This window comes from Cetorhinus maximus, chromosome 1 (genome assembly GCF_964194155.1).
Source record: "Cetorhinus maximus chromosome 1, sCetMax3.hap1.1, whole genome shotgun sequence".
Taxonomy (NCBI): Eukaryota; Metazoa; Chordata; class Chondrichthyes; order Lamniformes; family Cetorhinidae; genus Cetorhinus; species Cetorhinus maximus.
The window spans coordinates 106,588,785-106,610,069 of NC_135879.1; the positions used below are offsets into that span (position 1 = coordinate 106,588,785).

Consider the following 21,285-nt stretch of genomic DNA (forward strand, 5'->3'; position numbering starts at 1 on the left):
GCAGCATTTGGGATCAGGGAGGGGAGCAGTGGCCTGTACTATTGCAGCAGGTTGCACACTACTAGCTTATAATGATTATGCGTTTCCTGTCCATCATACTGGAAGCATAGATGCCCACTTGTTGTAGTGTTCAAGCAACACTAGAGACGTAGACAGTGGAGGTCCAAACAAGACAATGGCTTGTGTGCACACAGGGGACACAGCTCGTGGTGAGACTGCCTCCCCGATCGTATTTTGCTTTGCACATTTATACACTTTACAATCATGTTGATTACTTAGCTATTCTGATTATCATATGACTACAAGCAATGCAGAACTACTACAGGAGTTTGCATTTCTTTGTGAAACTAGGAGTCTCTGGTTGAGGCATTTTATAGTGGTCATGTCTCTGTGTTTTAAAACAATTTTCAACTCTTATCTGTTTACAGCGATCATTCCATTGTAAAGTTAAACGAGTTTTTGCTTTACATATATTACAATGGTCATGTCCTGTTTCTGATTTTAAACCGGTCTCAGTTTTGAGTTAATATGTCTCGGCCCCTTCTGATGCCTACAGCCATGTTTCATCCCCTTTCCATATAGTTGGCTAATAATTTCTGTATCTATATCTTCCTTCACCATTTAACACCCAAAAACACAAGTGCAGCACCATCTAGACCATTATTTTAATTTAATTAAATACAAAGAAATGAAATAAATACAGAAAGTGTTGCACGTGCACAACAGATCATTTGGTACCTCATGGGAAAAGTCAGTTATGTTCCGAGCTCAAACCTTTATGAAAATAGATCAGTACTCATGAGAGCTAGTTGAAAATATTCAATCTTTTTAAGAAATGCCTTTATTGTTCGACACCGCTCTCCGCTTCTCCATTAGCCAGTGGAAAACTTGGTGAACTTGTTGTGTGAATAAATCCAAATGATTTTGCAAATTCTTGAAACTCTATATTCACGAACTGTGGACCATTATGTGATATCACAATATCAAGAATCCCCTCGACTGTGAAAATTTCTTTCAATGAGATTATCACTGCCTCTGATGTGTGAGCATGTAAGTTTCACTTCTATGCACCTCGAGTAGTAATTTACTACTATTATGAACATTTTTCCTTTTTGCTCAAAATAAATCCATTCCTAGGTGTTCCCATGGCCTTGTAAGAAAAGAAAATGACATTACTAGTTCTTTAGATTCCTGTCGGTGAATTGAACATTGGGATACCATTTCTTCCAATGAGTTTAAGAGACCTGGCCACAAACTGAATACGGTGATCTGGCTCTGCACTTGGTATACCTAAGTGACCTGGATGTAGGCATTACATGATCTCAGGTCTTACTACTCTTGGGATTGCTATTTTATCATTGTGTATCAGTAAATCACCAATCACTGTCAGATGTGGTCTCCGCTCAAAACAGGATTATGTGATATATAAAACAAAAATAAAAATACCATTGAAAAACTCGGCAGGTCTGACAGCATCTGCGGAGAGGAATACAGTTAATGTTTTGAGTCCGTATGACTCTTCAACAGAACTAAGTAAAAGTAGAAAGGTGAAATATAAGCTGGTTTAAGGGGGAGTGGGGGGGGGGGGGGGGGGGGGGGGGGGGGGGGGCGGGGAGGGGGGTGGTGGAGGTGGGGGCGGGTAGAGCTGGATAGAGGGCCAGTGATAGGTGGAGATTGCCAAAAGATGTCATAGACAAAAGGACAAAGAGGTATTGAAGGTGGTGATATTATGTGATATATATGTTGGCCATCCTCTATTTCAAAATTCTCTGATCTACTTACATTCCATGTCTGATTTTTGAGCCTCTCTGATTTCACTCTGTCTTTGTGCAGTTGCCAGTAACATATGGGCTCTCTTTACAGCAAACCCCTCCACTTCTTCCACAAATTTAATACCATGTAATTCTGGATTCTCTGCTTCAATGTGTGATCGTGTGTCCGCTCTGCTCTGTTGTTTCCCTTGAACATATACCGTATGAGAATCAAACCTCATCAGTCTTAAATTAAACCTTTGAAAGCTTGATGGCATTGTTGAAAGCTATTTTGAATTAAATATTGTCACTAAAGATTTGCGGTCTGTTTCTATCAGAATATGAAGATCTAAGATGTATTCAGCAGATTTCTTGCACATGGCTGCTATTGCATCCTTTCTAATTACCACACATCCCTTCTCTGTATCTGTTAATGACCATGGTGCGTTATAGACTGCTCTGTGTTTTTCATCACATTGTACCTAAAAAAATATTGTGCCTAATCATGTAGAGGGTCAATCCGCTGCTATAATTGCCGGTAATTCCCGATTGTAATGTGCTAATATCTCTGATGACATCAACCTCTCCTTGATTTTTTTGAATGATGTCTGATGTGCTTCTTCCCACATCATTCATTGTCTTGGTGTAACAAATTATGTAGTGGCTCACTGAGCTGTGTTAATATTTTTTCAAAAAAATTGCTACTTGATTCACCATTCCCATTAACCTTTGTAACTCCATAATGTTCCTTGGAGCTGGAAATTCTTTTATGAATGCGGTCTTCAGCAGATCAACCTTTATTCCTGATGCGCTCACTATGTGACAAAGAAACCTGATTGTTGGCTGTGAAAACTCATATTTACTGTTCTATCAATCCTGTATCCTTTACTTTTCTCAGCACTGCTCTTATGTCTTGCTCAGCTTCTGTGGCCCCTTGCATCAACACATCATCCAAGTACCCGTGTGGCAAACAACTCTCTTTGATTTATCAACAAACATTGTTTGCTGAAAGATCTCTGGTGCTGGTGTTATTTCAAAGAGTAACTTGTGAAAACAGAATCTTCCAAATGGTTTTATGAACATCGTGAAAAGCTTGGACTCCTCTTCTCGTGCTATTTGCCAGCACCTGCTGTTAGCATCTAATTTTGAGAATATTGAGCTCATCCCTAATTTAGTTAAACTCTCAATTACTGGTACCATTGGACAGACTTCTTTTTCTACAGCTTTATTGAGTTGTGTGAGAATAATACTCATTCTCATAGGACCATTTGGGTTCGGAACCAGTACAATTCCTAAGCGCCAACTCATTGGCTCTTTTACAGGTGAACTGACTTCTTGTCTTACCATTGACTCAATCTCTTTCTTTATCTTTGGAAATGAAGGGTGTGGAACCTTTCTGGGTGTAAAAAAGTAGATTGGTTTTACTTCTGGGCTTAGTGTTATACAATATACTGTTTTTAGCTCTCCCAATCCTGTAAATAACTTTGGAAATTCTGCTCTGAAGTCTCCTGATCACCATTCTTAATTTCTTCTATTCGGCAGATTAGATTCAATTCCATACATGCTTTCTACTTAAAAGTGAACAACTCTGATCCTGAATTCTGTACAGTTCCCCAGTAATTACTTTCTCTCTGTATTTTAAAGTAGCTGTTAATTTTTCCAGAACTTTCAGTTCTGTTCCTCTTTGAGATTTTACTCTGTATTCCAGTGTCCAAGTCATTTATATATATAAATATAAAAAAATACAGTGGTCCTAGCACTAACCCTTGGAGAACACCATTGTCTACCATCCTCCAGTCTGAAAAACAGCCATTTACCATCACTCACTGTTTTCTGTCCTTAAGCTGATTTTTTATCCAAGCTGACACTGACTCTCCTATTCCACGAGCCTCAATTTTGTTAACCAGCCTTTTATGTGGTACATTGTCAAACACTTCCTTAAAATCTAAATAGACAACATTCACCACTTTCCCTTTATCAACATTCTCCAATACATTGCCAAAAAATTCAATTAGATTAATCAAACACAATCTGTCTTTTACAAATCCATGCTGGATGTCCTGAATTAATTCAAACCTCACCAAGTGTGTGTTCATTATTTCCTGATTATTTGTCTTAAACCTTACCAACCACTGATGTTAAACTGGCTGGCCTATAGTTACTAGAAATGTTCTTACACCCTATCCTGAACAACAGTGTCATATTTGCCACTTTCAAATCCTGTGGTGGCTCCCCCATACCTAGGAAGATTATTATCTATTGGAAGATTACAAAAGCCCTTCTGCTATCTCCAGCCCCACATCCTTTAGCAACTTGGGATGCAAGCCATCAGAGCAGGCAACTTATCCACTCTAAGCATAGCTAGTCTTTCCAGTACATCTGCCACTCAATTTAACACCGTTACCTCTCCCAGCTCCGCTTCTACCAATATTTTGTCAGCTTTCTCTTTTTTAGTAAACACAGATAGAAAGAACTCATTAAGTATTCTGAACCGCTGACTGGGAGATCCTGCAAATGTCTCTAGCAAAGTCATGCAAAGATCCTGTTATGGACAGGAAGGGGATTAAGTTAAACAGCACTACTTTCTCCTCTCACCACTTGTCCGTAAACAGGAAGGTATTTTGATTTATTTCCCTCTTTATAAGTGGTGGCATATTTCCCCAACCCCTCAGTCTTTGTGTGATCCAATTTTCTGATAATAGCCTCACAGTAAACTCAAGATAGGATGAACTCAAAGGGTTATCTTATTTATATCCACTCAAAATGTGGGAGGAGGATCACAATGGCACCTCCACACTGAGACAGTAAAGAAAGGGATAGAGAAAAGGATTTACAGTACAGAGACTACAGAGAAAATAAATATTGGTTTACGTGGATTCCGGAGCCCAAAATCGAGGTCCAACGAGGTATTCCTTCATAGAGGTCTACAGGCTGGAAAAAATGAAGCTGTATAATTCACTTTTCTGGTGGTGTTGACTTCACATGATGAGATAGGCATGCAGAGATAAATCAGTCTTGTAGGCGATGGTACAGAGCTTCCAACAGCAGAGTAGATGAGGCCAGGTATTCAACCTAGGCCAGAGCCCCTTCAGTGTGGCCTGCTAGTCAGAGATTGAATAGCAGACTGAGCTACGCAGTTTAGCAAGGCAATATTACTTGTTCCACAAGTCAAAGGCCCATGTCACATGACCTCCTAGCTCTCCACCCATCCTTTGACAAAGGACATGTATCCATCGTCTGGGTTATGAAGATTGTTAATTGCCTCAGACATTAGGTATTGAAAGGAAGGTTGCGGGGGCTTTGGCTTAGCAGACAATCCATCTCCTTCTGGCCAGACTGAGTGATTAAATGCAGATGGCCTTTGTATAGCTCTCTTTGCAGTTGGGCTGTACAGTCCATGGGGGTGGGGGTGGGGTGTCATTAGTGGCTCCTCAGAGATAATGATGAGTTTTCCTAAAACTGCCAGGTTACTTCTTTTGATCGGGGGCCACAAACAGGTATAGTTTCGGCCATTTTAAGGATCTTTGCTCAGGTTTAAAATTTTAGAAATAGCAATGAGTATATCTACATACTATACATTGGAAAAATATACAGTGTGAGGTCTTAGTTCCTCACAATCCAGAGACAAGGAAGTTATGAATGGCAATGATGTTGACAGCCACCAGTAAAAACATGGCCAGCAGGTCCACTTGGTAGCAGGTCTTCTTTCAGCAGGCAGTGAATGTCTGATACCACCTGATGAGAGGCCCGAATCCTCCTGATGCACTGATGTTACAACCTGCCCAGGAAACTGATCATCTGCCTGTAGCCCCTTTGTTGCTGGTATAGCCTTCATAGTGCTGCAACTCTTTGCTCATCCATTTATTCCTGTGGAGCAGCGGGTCTGTCAGGAGCAGGTTGTTGCTGCTCTTGCACCTATTGGTGCTGCTCCTCCTGCTGGTGCTACTGATCATCTTGATCCTCACCTGAGGTCAAAAATAAAATAGCATAAACAGCACCCATGTTGATCTGACAGATCACAGCTCCAAAGAGATCATACGTACAAACCTCTAAAGTTATCAAAGTAAACTCTAAAGTTATGAAGGTAACCACTCAGCACAAGTGCTGTGAGTAAAAGTCTTTCAAATGAGCAAGAAAGCAGCTGTGAGGTGTCAGTAGCTATTGGCATATTTCATTGTCATGTCTTCAGCACTTTAAATTGTCACTGTGCTCTCTCATTGCCTGCACTGGCAAGTTCCAAGAAGCCCAGGAAACCCATGCACCCAGAGTTAAACTGCAAATGCCACGATAATATTGCTGTAATTAATGTCTTGAAATAGACAATCTGCCTCTTCCAAGGTGGGATCTTACACACAGCCTAACGCGCTTGCAGTTAAGTGTAGAAGCCAGCGGGTTGGAGCCAACTTCTCAACGTGCTGTCAATTCCCCCACTTTTAACCCTCCGCCATCTCCCAAAACCACATGCTTGTGCAAGCTAAAATTCACCACAGTCTCTTCCCTACTCAATTGGCATGGGAAGGAAGTGTGTCTGCTTAGATGAACTAATGATGGCATTGTAGGGGGGCTTTTTTTGGCAGGAGATCATGTAATGAAACATTCAGGAATGTACAACTGGAGTTAGAAATCCTAATTTATATCACATGTGGATGTGAGAAATGTATGGGAAAATCACATACTTATCATGGCGTTTCATAGTTTCCTTAATGGGAATCAGAAAATGGAGTTATTGTTGCAAAACTCTGAAACATTGAAACAATATAAAGAAACAACCTCTGAGATATTACTTGATAGAGACAATGATGTAAGCAATGCATATGCAAGAGGTTGTTTTTTTAGGACCCTAACCACAGGATTTAGTGTGGGGTCAGGACTGGGACAGATTGGTGAGCAGAAATCTTGTCCCACTTCTGGCAGTGGAGTGATAGCACATAAATTTTGGCCCATGAAAACTGTACTTGTGGTTTCTAATAATTGAATCAAAATGTAGATGGTCTTACTTGGCTTTAAATTTATTGGGCTTTTCAAACTTGGCAGTGGTAGTGAAAGCAGAGGCATTATGAGGATTATCATAATTTAAAATGTGGATGACAATGAGACATACCAGTGTACTTTGGAAATGAGGCGTCAGAGATACTTAGTATCCAGGAGAGAAGGAGCTGTCGCATCTAGAGAAAAACAGGTTATTTATGTGTAGTCTGAAGCAGGGACCCAACTGTAAAAATTGTTTTAAATATGTAACTACAATTGATTCCATTCAGCACATGAGGTGACAATACAAATGGATTGGTATTGAGCTCGGATAACTCACGAAGTTGCCTTTAGAATACAAGAGGTAAATGCATCATTCATAAACATGGAGAAGCACACTGGATCTGCGTCAGTGCAAAAAATATATATGCATGTAATGTATTTATTCATTTGTGCTTACGCTGTAACACAAATCATATTCCTAATGCAAACTGATTTTGCACACGATACCAACTTAAGAGAGGCAGTAGAATGGAAGAAATACTTTTAGAATGAGCTAAATTTGAAATATACGAGTGGGCCAAACAACGGTGGATGAAATTTAATGCAGGCGGGGTCAAAATATTGGATGTTGGAAGGAGAAATAGCCAACACACTCTGTAAATTATGCTGCAACAGTTAAGATTAAACTGAAAGAGACACAGGGGTCTTAGTACATTTTAAGATCAACATGTCTAATTCAAGTAGAAATAAGTCAATAGGATGTTCAGCTGCAGAGCCAAAACAGTAGAATACAAGTCAAAAGAAATTGTGATCAAACTGTACAGTACTCTGCTGTAAGCTTTGGTCGCTAAGCAACAAACGAGAAATTTAAGCATCGAAGGGAGTGCAAAGAAGAACCTGGAGTAGGCTGCTCCCTCACGTCAGGGGCCTGAGTTGTGAGGAAAGAATAGAGACTTGATCTCATCAGCATAGAATAGGGTTTCTGAAAGGTAATTAAATATATAAGGTAGTTTAAAAAGCATGGAATTCTTTAAAATAAACAATTGAAGTAGGACAAGGGGCACAGGTTCAAATTCGTCAAAGGTAACTTTAGGATCCATATCGGGAAATTCTTCATGCAACATGGTCAACATTTGGACTGGGCTTTCAAGCTGGGTAATGGAGATGAAAACCCTGGAATCATTTAAGAAATAACTAGATACAAAAATGGAGTCGTGTAAGGTTAGTCTGCAGGGTGGATTATGAAATTTGGTCCAGCTCCTTTTCAGGCCAATTGGGACATCATTAAATACTTTTGATATGAGCCTATATCATACATTTACTGTATGGTAGCTTAGAGAGAGTTAACTTCATTAACCAAATAAAAAGCAATGGTTGGCATTGCTCAGATACTGACTTTCCGAATGTTTCCAGCATTTTGTGATTTGCCTTTCTGGAGAGCGATGTTGTTGGAGATCTGCCAAATAAACAGGCATCGTTCTGGAGTAACATACAGCAATAAAAGCTTAAAAGCAACATAACCCTATCTCTCCTTCAATATGCACGAATCCTCATTGTCGATTTGGCAAACAGACATTAGTGAAGTTGCGATTTCCTTCTTCCCCAACCAGGCCACCGTAGCCAAAACAGTCAACCTAACATTGGCGGATGATTGACAGGAAACCTCTCCAACTGGCTCGCGCTCTCCCGGTTCCAGCTCCGCAGTGGGGCTCCCGGCTCCAGCTCCGCAGTGGGGCTCGAGGGTTCCAGCTCCGCAGTGGGGCTCCCGGCTCCAGCTCCGCAGTGGGGCTCCCGGCTCCAGCTCCGCAGTGGGACTCGAGGGATCCAGCTCCGCAGTGGGGCTCCCGGCTCCAGCTCCGCAGTGGGGCTCCCGGCTCCAGCTCCGCAGTGGGGCTCGAGGGATCCAGCTCCGCAGTGGGGCTCCCGGCTCCAGCTCCGCAGTGGGGCTCCCGGCTCCAGCTCCGCAGTGGGGCTTCCGGCTCCAGCTCCGCAGTGGGGCTTCCGGCTCCAGCTCCGCAGTGGGGCTTCCGGCTCCGTTTTTGTGCCCCCGCCCCGAGGCTCCAGCTCCGCCTAGGTGCCCGAGTTCGGTGATCAATGGTTACTAAGTGAGTGGTTTCCTGGACGCAGCCGGCGTCACTGGAGATTCAGGGTCAGATTATTGGATTGGAAACTAAATCAGAAATATATACAATGTAAGTGCATTAACTGAAATCTGGTCTACCCCTCTTCTCCCTTCAGGGCAGATAGCAACGCAGTTTTCTTTTCAATGTGCCAACTGTTAAATCAGTTTTGTTCTCCGGGAGCTTGTTCCCTATGTTCATTATTTCGTGGTTGCAGGAATATTTTTTTCTGTTTAATCTCCAGCGTTTCTAGAAGCTTGTAGATGTAATGGTGCCCTCAATTCCTATACCCATTGTCCAAGTTAAATAATATATTTACTTTTAGCCTTACTTATGCCTTTTGTTACCCGTGCTAGTATCTCAAGTGGTTGGTGTCAGATCTTGTTAACACTCCTGTGAAGCACCTTGGGACATTTTACTAAATTAAAGGCTTCATATAAATGCAAGTTTGTTTTGAAGATCTGCATCAAGTCTCTGCTCAGTTTTCTTTCTTCCAGCAAATATGGGTTTATTCACACAAGTGCAAGCATTTCTTCCAAATTAAAAGATGTGCTTATTCTCGTCATATCAAATTTTCATTAACCATATATTTGAAAATTGAATCCTTATGGATTATAATGTCATTTGCATATCTTGTTGGGCTTCCTTGTGATTTTATTTAAACCAACAACGTATAGTACCATACACAACTTTTAGAAGCTGTGGCCTGTTTTGCAATCACATTTATCATCTACCTATATCCTAGCGCCAGTTATTTTATGTGATAATTAACCTTCAGGTTTGCCCCAAAATTATGACTTAAGCCACTGAGTTTAGGAGCATGTGTCTTTTTTCCCCCATAGTGAATTAATTTATAAATACCTAGTCTCTTTTCTCGTCTTGGCTACCTTTGACCGTGGCAATCTGTTTTGATGCTTTGTGGTTTCTAAAATAATTCTTTGCTGACAGAAATCATTTGGCAAGATCATAAATTGGGGTGGTATTTGCAATAATATTTTTGGAGAAATTTTAAAAATAAACTAGTTAATACTTACATGATAATGATTAGATTTTAAAACCTTAATAACCTCATTCTTCAGTATGTTTAATCTTAATAACAGTTTACTGTTCCTCTCACAAATCTGCTATTGTTTGGGTATTAATAAGAATGCTGTGTTTGGGATAGCAAGATATTGATTTTCAAATACAGTTTCCTAATTTCAAGAGCAGAGGTCTAGCAAAATTAATGCTAAAGCCCACTTAACGAATATGTATTTTTAGTTCAAAACATTCAATAGTAAGTCCCCTACTGTAAGGGATTTATTTGATTATACTAATACTGTATGTGTAACTTATTATAGTATAATTGTTTTGGCAGACATTAGAAGCTGTATAAAGGGATACATCACATTCAGTGAAGTATGCATGTATAACACTGGAGATGGCTTAAAATCACACAGTTTATGTGGCTCTATGTGAAGACTGAGAAAATCAAAGCCACTTGATCATTGGATTAGTTGAAGAAAATGGCTTCCATGGAGTAAGTGCAATAGCTCTTTTTGTTTCTTTCCTCATTCTCATTTCTTCAGTGAGGGCTGATTGCAGTGCAGTCAAGAGTTTCAAGTAGTGATGTCCAGAGAGTTTGGACTTTTATTCATTCATGTGATGTGAACATTGCTGGCAAGGTCAAAATTATTGCCCATCCCTTGAGAAGTTGGTAGGGGAATTGACTTCTTGAACCACTGCAGTTTGCTGTGGTATAGGTACACCTATGTTGTAGTTAGTTAGGGAGTTCCAGGATAGTGACCCAGCAACAATGATTTACCATGGATATTCTTATGGTAGATACCATTTACCTGATTTAAACATGTAATTTACTCCTGCTGAATTCTTGTTGCCACTGCTTTCAGTAACATTGTGAACCACACAGCAACCTGCCATACGATCCTTCCATACAAAATTAGACAATATAAATTATGCTATCAAAATTCAAAGAAGATAAACTAATCAAAATTGCTTCCTTTAAAATTACTTTGGTCTGTGGACATAAATAAAATATAATGGTAAGAGAAGTGGTAAATTCAACCCTTTGAGTTGAATTTATAGCTCATCCATTCAGCACCAACCTACCAATGCTTAGCCAACAAAGACAAAATTCATTTAGTCCTTTTTTCAAACCAAATCATATTGAATGGCAGAGCAGGCTCAATGGGCTATATGATCAACTCCTGCTCCTATTTCTTGTGTTCTTGTTCTTATGTGCAAGATGCATGTGAAATGAGATACTAAGTTTCAGAGGAAGGAAGACAGGAATATTTTGTAACCAAATATTTGCACTTTGGATCTTGATTATTATAAAAAAAATAGACCAGGTTATATTTTATGCTGCTTTTCTGGTGTTTAAGATCTTTGTGTTAGGAGACGACGAAATGCGTAAATGGCAATTCAGCAGCTATAAAATATTCCGAAGAACATTATATGCATTATTTTTATTTGACCCAAGGTGGAATGTTGCTTTAAAAATCTAAAGACAGTGGTTATGTAGTTATGTGGTTTTGTTAAATCCTTATACTGTAACTCTTAACATTTTGTTACAATAAATTTTTTCACATCAGTTTTACTGAATGTGTTTGCCCATTGAGATCTTGTACTGATGTAGTGAGGGTCAATTGTCTTATCTTAGGCCTATCAGTCGTTCATTTTAAGAAAGGAGAAGATATTTTCTTTAAACCCACACTCTAAGGAGGGAAGGTGAGGTAGCCACTTTTGACAGGGTTACTGGCAAATCAGTGACCAAGGAGAAATTCAGCATTGCAGCACACCGTACCTGGGAATGCAGAGGGAAAGGTGAAAAGTTTTTAATCAAAACACTGTGAGCTGCAGTCTTTGGTTTGGAGATGGAAGTTAGAATACAGATGGTTAGTTTTTTATAGTCAGAAGTTGCCTAGAAAGAAAGAAAAGGCCAAGAACAAATGAGAAAGCCCATAAAAGGTACAGGGCATGTGGCTGATTGTTACTTTCCTATTTCTTAAAGGGCTAAGTGAGATTCAGTTCAGTTAGTAGAATTTATATGAACATACGAATTTGGAGCAGAGTAGACCACTTGACCCCTTGAGCCTGCTCCGCAATTCATGGCTGATCTGTCTGTAATCTCAACTCCACGTTCCCACCTACCCTTGATAACCTTTCACCCCCTTGCTTATTACGAATCTATGTACCTCTGCCTTAAAAATATTCAAAGACTCTGCTCCACCGCCTTTTGAGGAAGAGAGTTCCAAAGCCTCACAACCTTCTGGGAAAAAAATTCTCATCTTTGTCTTAAATGGGCAACCCCTTATTTTTAAATAGTGACCCCCTAGTTTGAGACTCTCCCACAAGAAAAAACATCCTCTCCACATCCACCCTGTCAAGACCCCTCAGGATCTTATGTTTCAATCAAGTCATGTCTTACTCTTCTAAACTCCAGCAGATACAAGCCTAGCCTGTCCAACCTTTCCTTATAAGGCAACCTGTCCATTCCTGGTATTAGTAAGTAAACCTTTTTTGAACTGCTAACGCAATTTATTTTGATTGTTACTCTAACATGGCTTAACAATTCATTCCAGGCCTCATTTCAACAAGAATATTAGTCTGTCTTCAGAAAGATCAAAGCATATGAGGTCATGTGTGAAAGATACAACACCCAGTTCAAATCATAGGGTGGTCCTATTACTATACCATTCTGTTATACTATAGTGCAGCTAGATCTTTGGCAGTACTATTAGTGGAGCCAGTAGAGGGCCTGGAGAGTCATGACCACACGCAATTATTTTTTGTGTTGCCAACATGAGTTTGGAGGATCACTCCCAGGAACTTCTCCTTCAGCCTCCAGCTTCTGGTTGTTCCAGGCTCAATCTTTGGACTAGAAAAGTTGGCATTTCCTGGGAAGTAGCATTTGCTCATAAGAACCTGAAAAATAGGGGTAGGGGTAGGTCAACGGCCCCTGAGCCTGCTCCACCATTTGATAAGATCATGGCTACATCAATTCCACTTTCCTACCCTAGTCCCATGTCACTTGATTTATTTAATACCCAAGAGCATATTGCTCACAGTCTTGAATATACTTAATGACTCAGCATTCACAACCCTCTGGAGAATGTCAAAGATTCCATAACTGTCTGAGCGAAGAAATTTCTTCTCATCTCAGTCCTAAGTGACCAGTCACTTATCTTTAGACTTTGGTTCCTAGTTCTAGCCACTCCAGCCAGAGGAAACAACCTCTCAGCATGTTCCCAGTCAATTCTTCTCAGAATCTTATATGTTTCAATGAGACCACCTTTAAGCCTTTTAAACTCCAGAGAACACAAGCCTGTTCTACTCAATCTCTCCTCAGGACAGTCGTCTTATCCCAGGAATCAAAGTATGCCCAGTTACCCAGTAATGTTGATGTAGATAGGTTAACTCCCTTTCACCCAGTCATTATGAATGAAACACACAAGAGCCAGTGACTGCTCATTCACTACATAACTTGATTAAGGTTATTGTTTTGAATGTTGTTTTATTAAAACAGTTGAAGTCAAAGTCCCGATGAAAAGGGTCAAATGCAAAGTGATAAATATAGTAGCACTTCAAAATATATTTATATTTACAGTCTATCATTCCTTTCAGTCATCTTCGTGAGAAGATTAAAAGTAAGCGCAAGGCACTGCAAGCGTCTCTAGCTGTAAGCAGCGAAGTCACCGATACTCGGGTGAGTGTGTAAACATCGATCAGAGTATTTTCTTGAAGATGTATATAGATCATTGCCTAAAATGATGTTTCACGTGAAAATTGAAACCATAATTCTGAAAAATAAAATGACTTAAAAGCTTGGTGCTCTCTACAAAGATGAAAAAATTCCACTTATTTGAAATTAACTGTAGGCCCACTTCTCGTAGGCACTGCCTGCAAGGTCCAAGGTAGATGTGGTGGGGTATTGATGAGAGTTGAATATAAAGGCCATTGAGAGAAGAGAGCAACTAATGGTTAGTTTGTGACCTTTATTGAAAGGTGCTATTCACCAACGTGAGATTTGGTTCACGACTTAATTGACAGGCACAGACCTACGTCTTTTTAATTTACTTCCAAAGCTACATACCTGCTGACCAGTAAAAATCATAGACTAATGATTGGGGTGAAAATTCTAGTTGACTTTTTGTTCCACTTGCCCCCAAACCCAGCCAGGTAGCTTATTGTAGTAGCCTTAACTCCACCGCAGCAATAAATGCGTGAGAATTGTGAAAGCTTCCTGGCTCAGTTCTATTCTGGTCAGTGCACTTAGGGCTGAACCATTGGAGTGCCCTCGCTTGCCATCCCGTGATTTCGATCATTGCCTATTTTGAAAAACGCGAAAATTGAAAGCATAATTCTGAAAAATAAAATGACTTAAAAGCTTGGTACTCTCTACAAGGATGAAAAAATTCCCCTTATTAGAGATTAACTATAGGCCCACCTCTCATAAACACTGCCTGCAAGGTCCAAGGTTACAATTGCAAGGTGAAAGAGGTTATCTGTTCCTTGATCCAGACAAAACATTTGAGGATAACAGCAAGTTTCTGGATTGGTGGTGTGTGGTGAGATTATGGTTTGGTGGTAGTGTCTGTTCACATCAAGCAAACCTTGTGTAAGAGATTGTACATTCAATAAAGTTTAGAGACCTTAAATATGGATTTTATTCTTCTGCCCTGGTTCCAGCACCATTGCTGAAGTAATTAACTGAATGTGAAATGTTTTGAGATGTTTGACAGGTCGAACACAATTTCATCACAAGCATTCTTTTTAACTAGAAGATTATTATCTTTATATCTAGAGAGGAGTACATGGCACCGTAATTCCATTTTTCAAGCACCAGTCATTTTCTGTAGAGGTGTTATTCCATCCATCAGAAATATCAAGGTGTCAAGGAAGCTTGTGTCGATACAGGAGTGTTCAAAATCTTTCAGCGTGCAATTCTCTGCAAACCAAGCTGAGTCAGCCTAGACAATTCTACCAGGTGACAGTTTAAAAAAAAAAATGTCAGGTAAGAGTTAACTGAGGGAAACCTGAAGCCAGCTTGGGAGGAAAAGCCTGCAATTCTTCACTGTTCAAATATATTGTAAAAAGAGAGACCATTTCCAGTGACAGGAAGATCAGTAAACAGAGGACACATTCACTAAGAACCAGAGGAGAGATGAGAATTTTATGTTAGCAGTTAGTTTGTATGATTTGGAATGCACTGCCTGAAATGGTGTTGAAAGTAGATTTAATAATAAATTCCGCAGGGAATTGCATATAGGCTTGAAGGAAAATTTTGCAAGGCTGTCGGGAAGGAGCAGCGAAATGGAACTAAATGAATAGTTCTTTTCAAAGAGCCAGCATAGACACAATGGGTAGAATGGCTTCACTCTGCTGTAAAAAGCTATGATTCAAAAAAGAAAATAACTCGTTCAACCTTTTTGTTTCATAGCTGGGGGTGGAAGCAATACTTTTTGTTCAAATTTGAGCAGGAGCGAAAAATACACATTTATAATCACAACTCAGTAACCTTTTCTCCACATAGACCATCATTGCACTTCTGCACTCACCAGCTTTCAATTTCAATATAGTTCAGAACACTCCTATCAAAAGATAGAAAGGCGGTTAACTAACTGATGCCTCAAAGATTGGTTTGTTCTTGCATTCTAGATATTGTTCTTTAGCAGTGTTCTTTAGACAGTGAGGATGATGCTAATTTTTTTTATTCATTCACGGAATGTGGGCCTCGCTGGCTGGGCCAGCATTTATTATCCGCCCCTGGACGCCCATGAGAAGGTGGTGGTGAGCTGCCGCCTTGAACCACTGCAGCCCATGTGGTGTAGGTACACCCACAATGCTGTCAGGGAGGGAGTTCCAGGATTTTGACCTAGCGACAGTGAAGGAACGGCAATATATTTCCAAGTCAGGATGGTGAGTGATTTGGAGGGGAACTTCCAAGTTGTAACAGGACACAGATATGCTAGCAGAATGGGCAGATAAGTGGCAAATGGAATTTTATACAGAGAAGTATGAGATGACGCGTTTTGGCAGAAAGGATAAGGAGAGGCAATATAGACTAGATATCATGCTTCTAAAGAGTGTATAGGGCAGAGGGATCTAAGCTTCATGCAAATAGAACCTTGAAGGGGCAGGATATATTGAGAGAGCAGCTAGTAAAGCATATGAGATTTTGGGCTTCATAAATGGAGGTATTGAGTACAAAAGCAGGAAATTATGCAGAATCTTTATAAAGCTCTGGTTAGGCTACAACTAGAGTATTGTGTCCAGTCCTGATCACCACGCTTTAGGAGGGATGTGCAGGTCCTTGAGAAGATGCAGAGGAGATTTACCAGAATGATTCCAGGGATGAGAGATTTTAGCTATAAGGCTAGATTGGAGAACCTGGGGTTGTTTTCCTTGGAGCAAAGGAAATTGAGGGGAGATTTGATGAGTGTACAAGGTTATAATAGGCTTAGATAAGGTGGACAAAGAAAAACTGCTCCATTAACTGATGTTACAAAGACTAGGGGATACAGATTTAAGATTTTGGGCAAGAGATGCAGGGAGGATGTGAGGGAGAAAGTTTTTATGCAGTGAGTGGTAAAAACTCACTGCCTATGAGTGCTAGAATCAGATGATGAATGATTTCAGAAGGAAATTGAATGGGTTCTTAAGGGAAATAATCTTGCAGGGCTTTGGGGTTAGAGCGGGGTAATGAGACTGATTGGTTGCTCTACAGAGAGCTGCATGGACTTGATGGGCTGAATGGTCTTCTTCTGAGCTTAATGACTGACCCTAGTATGAAGCACATTGAAAGGAACATAGTAAATTATCAACATATGTTGTGATAGGTCTAGCAATTCTTTTTAGAAGGCTTAGGTTGAAATATCTGCATTCAGTGTCCATTACAAGTATATTTCAGCCATTGATCTCGAATGCTCATTTTAGCCTTCTACCTTGAACTTGAAGAGAAAACGAAATTATTCTGCCCATCAAAATGTTTCTGACGGTTGTTAGTAGGATGATTTTGAGGATAGGTAGAGTTTGGGCTTTTCTAACTGCTGGAGAAATATCTACAGGCAACAAAGTTGAGAGTCCTTGAGTGGTTAAAGGAAGATGATCAAATTTACAAATAAGAGAAACTTAACTTTATTTTTAACTTACTAGGCTTTGGTTGAGGAAGAAATTGAAAATGGTACCAGGATTGAAAATGCTACGATTGTGGAGGTTTGTATCTCTGCAATTCACTGAACTTTGTTAAAACTTTGAAAGTGACAGAAGTGTGTTGCTTCATTTTCTTCCTGCAGTCAGTTATGTTGGATTGTTGCTGCTATTTTCAAATACATGCTGCATATTTACTTCGCAACTGGTATCTGTGATCGACCTGAGGATCCATCTTAATCTCTACATTATATATTTTCATGTGAATTTATAACTCTCCTGTTTTCTAACAGTTTTAACATGTCTTTGATTTACTGAAATAGCTGCTTGTTCTTCTATTTGTAAAGCTGCGATGTGCACAAAACTGTTTATAAGAGCTCACTTTAGTGGAGTTGTCTGGGCTGTGTTCATGTGCATTATTAAACAAAATCCATTCCCAATCTCCATCTATTTTCCATCTGAGTGTTCTGTGAGCAAGACCCTAGCTGTGTCTTGAAGACATGCAGGTTGCTTACCTGATACCTGAGATGCCATACTATTACCCATGAAAATCTAACTGGATTGAAATGTCTTTCAGAATTTCAGAAATTGCTGACAATAATAGCAGAAAGATCAAATAGGAAATTAGGCGCAGACTTAAATGTTTTTATTTCAGTGCAGGGGTAGGGAATCATCAATAAAGGACAGGGGTTACATGAAGTTGTGAAAAATAACAACAGCTTGTATTTATAAAGACCCTTTAGCATGAAGAAGTCTCACAAGATATTTCACTGATGAAGGAAGAAATGGATGCCAAGCCTTTTTGGAACATTGGGAGTTGCTGGAGGGCTTGACAAGAGAAATTGGTTTTCAGAAGATTTTTTTAAGGTAGTCAGTATAGTATGGAATTAGGAAGATAATTCCAGGGGGTATGGCTAAGTGCACTGTGTCCCATTGATAGAGTAAAGGGAAGGGGAGATGCACTGAAGGCCAGAATCAGAAGCATGGGTAGGAAGTAAGACTTGGTGGAGATTGCAGAGAGAGGATGGGATGAGACTTTGGAGGGGTTTGTGATGAGTTTGAGAATTTTAAATTCAGCAATTTGGGGGACAAAGTTAACAAAGTCAGGCATGCTAAACAAGCAGGAACTTAATGCAGGTTAGAATGTGGGTGGCCAAGTTCTGAACAAAATAGAAGGTATGAAGACCATGAGACAACATGGAAAGCATTGGCAAAATAAGATGTGGAGGTGACACACGTGTGGATTAGGCTTTTGGCACTGGTCGAGTTCAAGCCCCACTCGAGTGAGACTGGGTGCTGCATGATTGGAGGGTGCCTTTCAGATGAAAGGTTAATTTGAGACCTCATCTATTTTCTCTGGTAGATTCCATGGTCCCAACATCCCAAGATTTAAAGAAGAGCAAATGAGTTTTTCTGGTGTCCTGGCTAGCATTTACCTTTCAACCAACACCATTAAAAAATGAAATTAGCCCATCTATCTTGCTCTTATTATGGGAGTTTGCTGTGCACAAATTAGCTGCTCTGTTTCTGCACATTACAACAGTAACGTTAGTAATTAATTAGGTCTGCTGGAACTATCATGAGGTTATAAAAAGTACTTTAATGCAAATATATAAGTACAATTTCATTATTTTTCTTTTCTCTATTTGGTACCTGCCTAGAATCTTGTGCCATCAGTAAATTTAGTCATACTACAGGTATTCTACTCCATATCATTCATAATTATTTTAAATAATAAGATTGTTTAAAGAGATTCCTTTAGAACATCACTAATTTTACCCAGGCAGAGTGTTTTTCCATTTATCATCACTTTCTGCCTTATGTTGCCAAGTCAGTTTTTAATCTTTCTAGGTAATTTTGAATCATCATTGTTTCCACTGCTAAGAAGAAAATCTGAAAAACATCATCTCCAGTAGTGAAGCACTTCTTCAGTGCTGCACTGAAGTGTCAAACTAAGTTATATGCTCATATAGAGTAGGGTTTGAACCCTACCAGTGCCAATACCTTGATTCACACACCACAATCTTCTGACTCTGAAGCCAGATTGCTGCCATGGGGCAGTCGAAATGAGATTGATTATCTTTAGAGAGACTTGGAACAAGTGTGTAGATGTGTTCTATATTGATCTATGGAAGAAACGGCAAAATAATTTATTAGATTTGGAGTAAATTTGCATCTTTAAAAAGGAAGTCAGTTGGTATTCTTTAAAAGATTGAGGCTTATAGAGAGCATAACTTCCAGTACTTACCATTGACCAGAAACTGAACTTGACTAGCCGTATATATAAAAACAGAATTACCTGGAAAAACTCAGCAGGTCTGGCAGCATCGGTGGAGAAGAAAAGAGTTGACGTTTCGAGTCCAATGACCCTTCAACAGAACTACTCTGGCTACAAGAGCAGGTCAGAGGCTAGGAATCGTGCAACGAGCAACTCACCTCCTGACTCCACAAAGCCTGTCCATCATCTACAAGACACAAGTCAGGAGTGTGATGGAATACTCTCCACTTGCCTGGATGAGTGCAGCTCCCACAACACTCAAGAAGCTTGACAAGCAGCCCGCTTGATTGGCACCACATCCACAAACATTCACTCCCTCCACCACTGATGTACAATAGCAGCAGTGTGTACCATCTACAAGATGCACTGCAGGAATTCATCAAGGCTCCTTTGACAGCAGCTTCCAAACCCACAACCACTACCATCTAGAATGACAAGGGCAAGTAGATACATGGGAACAGCACCACCTGGAAGTTCCCCTCCAAGTCACTCACCATCCTGACTTGGAAATATATCGCCGTTCCTTCACTGTTGCTGGATCAAAACCCTGGAACTCCCTTCCTAACAGCACTGTGGGTGTACCTATACCACATGGATTGCAGTGGTTCAAGAAGGCAGCTCACCACCACCTTCTCAAGGGCAACTAGGGGTGGGCTCAGCCAGCGAAGCCCACATCCCATGAATAAAAAAAAAATGCTGCTTGATTTATTTTCCTCTCCAGAGGAGGTAGAAGAAGGGGCACAAAAACAAAAAATGTTGGATAAACTCAGCAGGCCTAGCAGCATCTGTGGAGAGAGAAACAGAATTAACAGCTTGAGTCCGTAAGACCATTCTTCAGAGCTGAAGAGAAGTGGAAATGTGATGAAATTCATACTGTTAAAGGGGGGGTGGGGGGAAGGTGGAGCAGGTGGAGCTGGGTAGAAGGCCAGTGATAGGTGGGAACAAAGGAGGGATTGACAAAGATGGCATGAACTAAAGGGTAAAGGGAGTGTTAATGGTAGTGGTTAGCACTAAAGCAGGTGCTGATAGTGGCATAAAGGTAAGAAAGCAGAATGTGATAATAGCAAAACAAGGGCAGCATTGTGTGAAAGAACAACATGTAACAAGTAACAGATGGCCCTGTAGGGGATGGGGTGGGGGAGGGGGCAGTGATGGGGGAAAAAGGGATAGAAGGGGGGATAAAACCATGTTTAAATGAATGAAAATAAAATAGAAATGGATAAAAAATAAAAATGAATGTAGAAAAAGGATTACAAAAAGGGGGTGAGGATGGAGGAGAGAGTTCATGGTCTGAAGTTGTTGAACTCAATGTTAAGTCCAGAAGGCTATAAAGTACCTAATCACAAGATGAGGGGCTGTTCCTCCAGTTTGTGTTGGGTTTCACTGGAACATTGCAGCAGGCCAAGGACAGACATGTGGTCATGAGAGCAGGATGGCGTGATGAAATGGCAAGCGACAGGAAGGTCTGGGTCATGCTTGTGGACAGACCGGAGGTGTTCCACAAAGCGATCACCCAGTCTGCGTATGGTCTCCCCGAGCAGAGGAGATCACATTGGGAGCGGTGGATGTAGTCGACCAAATTGAAGGAGGTGCAAATGAAGCGCTGCTTCGCCTGAAAGGAGTGTTTGGGCCCTTGGACGGTGAGGAGGGAGGAGGTAAAGGGGCAAGTGTTGCACCTTCTGCGATTGTATGGGAAGGTGTGTTGGGAAGTGGATGAGGTGTTGAGGTTGATGGAGGAGTGGACCAGGGTGTCCCGGAGGATTTCCGGATTTCCAGCATCTGCAGTACTTTTATCTTAGTGTTTATCGTAGAAGAAGGGGCAATTTGGTATTTCTTAAAAAAGGGGTACAACAGGTGGTGTGAAAAGGAAATCCATAATAGAATTTCTGTTTGGACTCTGGATATGTTGGATTAATAGGCAAATGATATTTTCTGAATCTGGACATTGCATGGGGGTGCAATTCATCTTCAATGGGAGCACAAAATAGCAATGATGAATCAGCAGTTTGTTTTA

At 40.4% G+C, this 21,285-nt stretch overlaps 1 protein-coding gene and 1 long non-coding RNA gene across 4 annotated transcripts in view; one reads left to right on the top strand and one right to left on the bottom strand.

Moving 5' to 3' along the window:
* Positions 1 to 2,960: 2,960 nt before the first annotated feature.
* Positions 2,961 to 8,350, bottom strand: LOC144682574 (uncharacterized). 2 transcript variants are annotated; one of them, XR_013577077.1, is made up of 2 exons: positions 8,119 to 8,350; positions 2,961 to 5,716 (listed from the first exon to the last, which is right to left on the bottom strand). It is a non-coding gene; the product is annotated as an uncharacterized LOC144682574 (long non-coding RNA). The 2 variants fall into 2 exon arrangements; XR_013577078.1 differs by lacking the exon at positions 8,119 to 8,350 and adding an exon at positions 6,853 to 6,916.
* Positions 8,341 to 21,285, top strand: part of cc2d2a (coiled-coil and C2 domain containing 2A) — a 191,960-nt gene continuing 179,015 nt past the window's right edge. Inside the window, exons 1-4 of one of the 2 annotated variants that reach the window (XM_078544962.1) lie at positions 8,341 to 8,914; positions 10,200 to 10,361; positions 13,469 to 13,550; positions 17,000 to 17,059. In XM_078544962.1, the coding sequence (XP_078401088.1) occupies positions 10,348 to 10,361; positions 13,469 to 13,550; positions 17,000 to 17,059 (156 nt within the window). In that variant the 5' untranslated portion in view covers positions 8,341 to 8,914; positions 10,200 to 10,347. The remainder of the gene's footprint in view (positions 8,915 to 10,199; positions 10,362 to 13,468; positions 13,551 to 16,999; positions 17,060 to 21,285) is intronic. The other variant, XM_078544971.1, reaches the window with a different exon arrangement.